The 2,836-nt window shown below is 43.1% G+C and overlaps 1 protein-coding gene across 1 annotated transcript; it reads left to right on the forward strand.

The window, feature by feature from the left end:
• Nucleotides 1-1,145: 1,145 nt before the first annotated feature.
• LOC106013806 (snaclec 5) lies at nt 1,146-2,187 on the forward strand (the record flags this gene model as incomplete). Its single annotated transcript, XM_013090485.1, is given in 2 exon segments — nt 1,146-1,281; nt 1,999-2,187. Coding segments are annotated over 2 exon segments (262 nt in total), but the record flags the coding sequence as incomplete, so codon positions are not given.
• Nucleotides 2,188-2,836: the final 649 nt, after the last annotated feature.

Consider the following 2,836-nt stretch of genomic DNA (forward strand, 5'->3'; position numbering starts at 1 on the left):
TAAGAGCAGAGACACGCCCACTCACATGTAAACAAACGTTTTCGCCCACCGAAAAATGACCGCCTACAAACTCAAACGTTTCCGTATCACGTGACCTCGTACGGACTCTAGTAAAAAAGGAGATAACTCTATGGTAGAGCTCGAACCCTTTGGGCATCCAATCTATTAGATTTTTGAGTAATTATCTGTCTTTTCATTCCAAATGTCATAGTCGGTTGCAAACAGAGGGTCTGAATTGGGAGCAAAGCTGATTTTATTCGCTGCTGTTTCTTCATAGGACTTCGCTCATATGCCTGCAGTATTCATATCGGGATATCGGGGCTATTTACTGGTTGACCACTCTCACGTTGATATTATGATTTGGTTTTCCAAGAATTGTCTAGTGGCATTGGCCCTGTGAGAAAGTGCTTTGCTGTGCATGGAGATGTCTGTTTTAATTTTAGTAGAGGTTTTCGGCGCTCGCAACTGCATAAGTTCATATGAGCGCCAGAAGGTTAGCGTGTTGCAAGAGAGTAACAAACATAAAAAAGAAGAAGAGGAGATAAGGACGATACATCTCTGATAGGAAGGAAGAAGCAAACCACACCAGAGCACCTGCCAACCACCCATGTCTACTTGAATGACGACATTACAAAATGAGCGATGTAGTCCACTAAATCAAGCCAGCCACTGATTCTCACGAGGGCAGTTTTGTTCATTTCACCCAGACCACCCAAAACTGTGGCAGTTTCGTGGCCTCTGTTTCGGGCGTCTGAATTGGGAGCAACGTCGCTTTTCTTCAGCTGCTGTTTCATAGGACTTCACATACCTGTAGGATTCATACCGGGGCTATTTACTGGGGGCCACTCCAAGGCTGATATGATAGTTTTCAAAGAATTATCTTTTTGGTAGTGGCCCCATGAGAAGGTGATTTGCTATGATTGGAGATGTCTATTTGAATGACACCATGACTTTACTACATTTTCATCATCGTTTGATCATCGTTTGACCATCTTTTGAATATCTTTGATGGTCGTTTGGAAATTTTGAAACTATCTTTTTACAATCTTTTGACTATCATTCGACTAGAATTTATCCATTTTTTGACCGAGTATTGACCATCATTTAACCATCTTTTAACCATTTTTTGACAATCTTTTGACCAGCTCCAGCGGACCTTAAAGATCGATTCTCCTCTCGTGGAGTGACGTCATAGGTCAGAGGTCGAGATGTGGCCGCCCGTGACGTGGACATCTGTCTGTGGCTTGCTCAGCCTACTGCTCTCTGTGGCACAGCCCGTGGGTGAGTCACGCACGCTCTTTGTTTCAGTAAGAGTTTTACGGCACTTGCAACACAAAAAGATCATATAAGTGCCGAAGACTAGAGGCATTACGAGAGAGTAACAAACACAAAAAAGAAGGAGGGAGCTAAAGACGATAGATGTTTGATAGGAAAGCAGAAGCAAACCACACCAGAGCACCTGCCAACCACCCACACGCATGCTCTGTGGCTCTTTGGTTGGTTTGTATGTCTGTCTGTCTTTCTTTCTATTTGTTTGTTTGTCTGTCTGTCTGTGAGTTTGTTTGTTTGTTTTGGGGGGTTTTCTATTTGTTTGCTTGTTGGTTGATAGATTGGTTGGTTGGTTAATTTTAGTAAAGAGAAGCACACCGAAACAAGAATGATCACTTAGTGCTTGGGGAAAAGTAAGGCAGACAGACAGACAGAAACAACAGAGGGAAAGAAAAAAAGTAGGACATACCAGTGGCCCCCTCCAACAGCCCACTCAGACAGAAACAAAAGAAGGAAAGTAAACAAGTAGGACCTACCAGTGGCGCCCTCCAACCACCCACCCACCCACACAGACAAAAACAACAGAAGGAAAGAAAAGAAGTTGGACCTACCAGTGGCGCCTTCCAACCACCTACCAACCCACACAGACAGAAACAACAGAGAGAAGGAAAAGAAGCAGGCCCTTATAGTGGCACCCTTATTGTTATTGTTATCATTCTGTGTTTTCAGCGTCAGCGCAATGCCCCAGTGACTGGGCCAACTACTCCCGGAGAAACTCTTGCTTCAAAATATATTCTACCTTAGAGAGCCTCTATTGGGCTACACAAAACTGCAAAAAAAAGTTGGGCGGACCTCAGAACAATACTGAGGGATACCTAGCCCGCATCTTTGACCAACAGACGGACGAGTTTTTGAAACGTGAGTACAGCAATGTTCATCCTTTAGCTTTAAGAGCTGTCTATTTTTCACTCCTTTCTTTCCTCTATTTATTATAACAAAATTATATTTGTTGATTATTGATTAGCTCCATCCATGCATCCATCTATCCATCCTTACATCCATCCTTCCACCCATCCACCCATCCACCCATCCACCAATCCACCCACCCACCCATCCATCCATCCTCCCAACCACCCATCGTTCCATTCATCCACTCATCCACAAATCCATCCGTGCATACATACATCCATACATCCATACATCCATACATCCATCCTTCCATCCATCCATCCATCCATACATGCATACATACATACATGCATGCATGCATGCATCCATGCATGCATGCATGCATGCATGCATTCATGCATGCATGCATTCATGCATGCATACATACATACATGCATACATACATGCATGCATGCATGCATGCATACATACATACATAATTACATACACACATACACACATACACACATACACACACATACATACATACATACATACATACATACATACATACATACATACATACAGACAGACACACACACACACACACATACACACACACACACATACACACACACATACACACATACACACATACACACATACACACATACACACA

The sequence above is a fragment of the Aplysia californica genome, unplaced genomic scaffold (assembly GCF_000002075.1).
Source record: "Aplysia californica isolate F4 #8 unplaced genomic scaffold, AplCal3.0 scaffold01303, whole genome shotgun sequence".
NCBI classification, from domain to species: Eukaryota; Metazoa; Mollusca; class Gastropoda; order Aplysiida; family Aplysiidae; genus Aplysia; species Aplysia californica.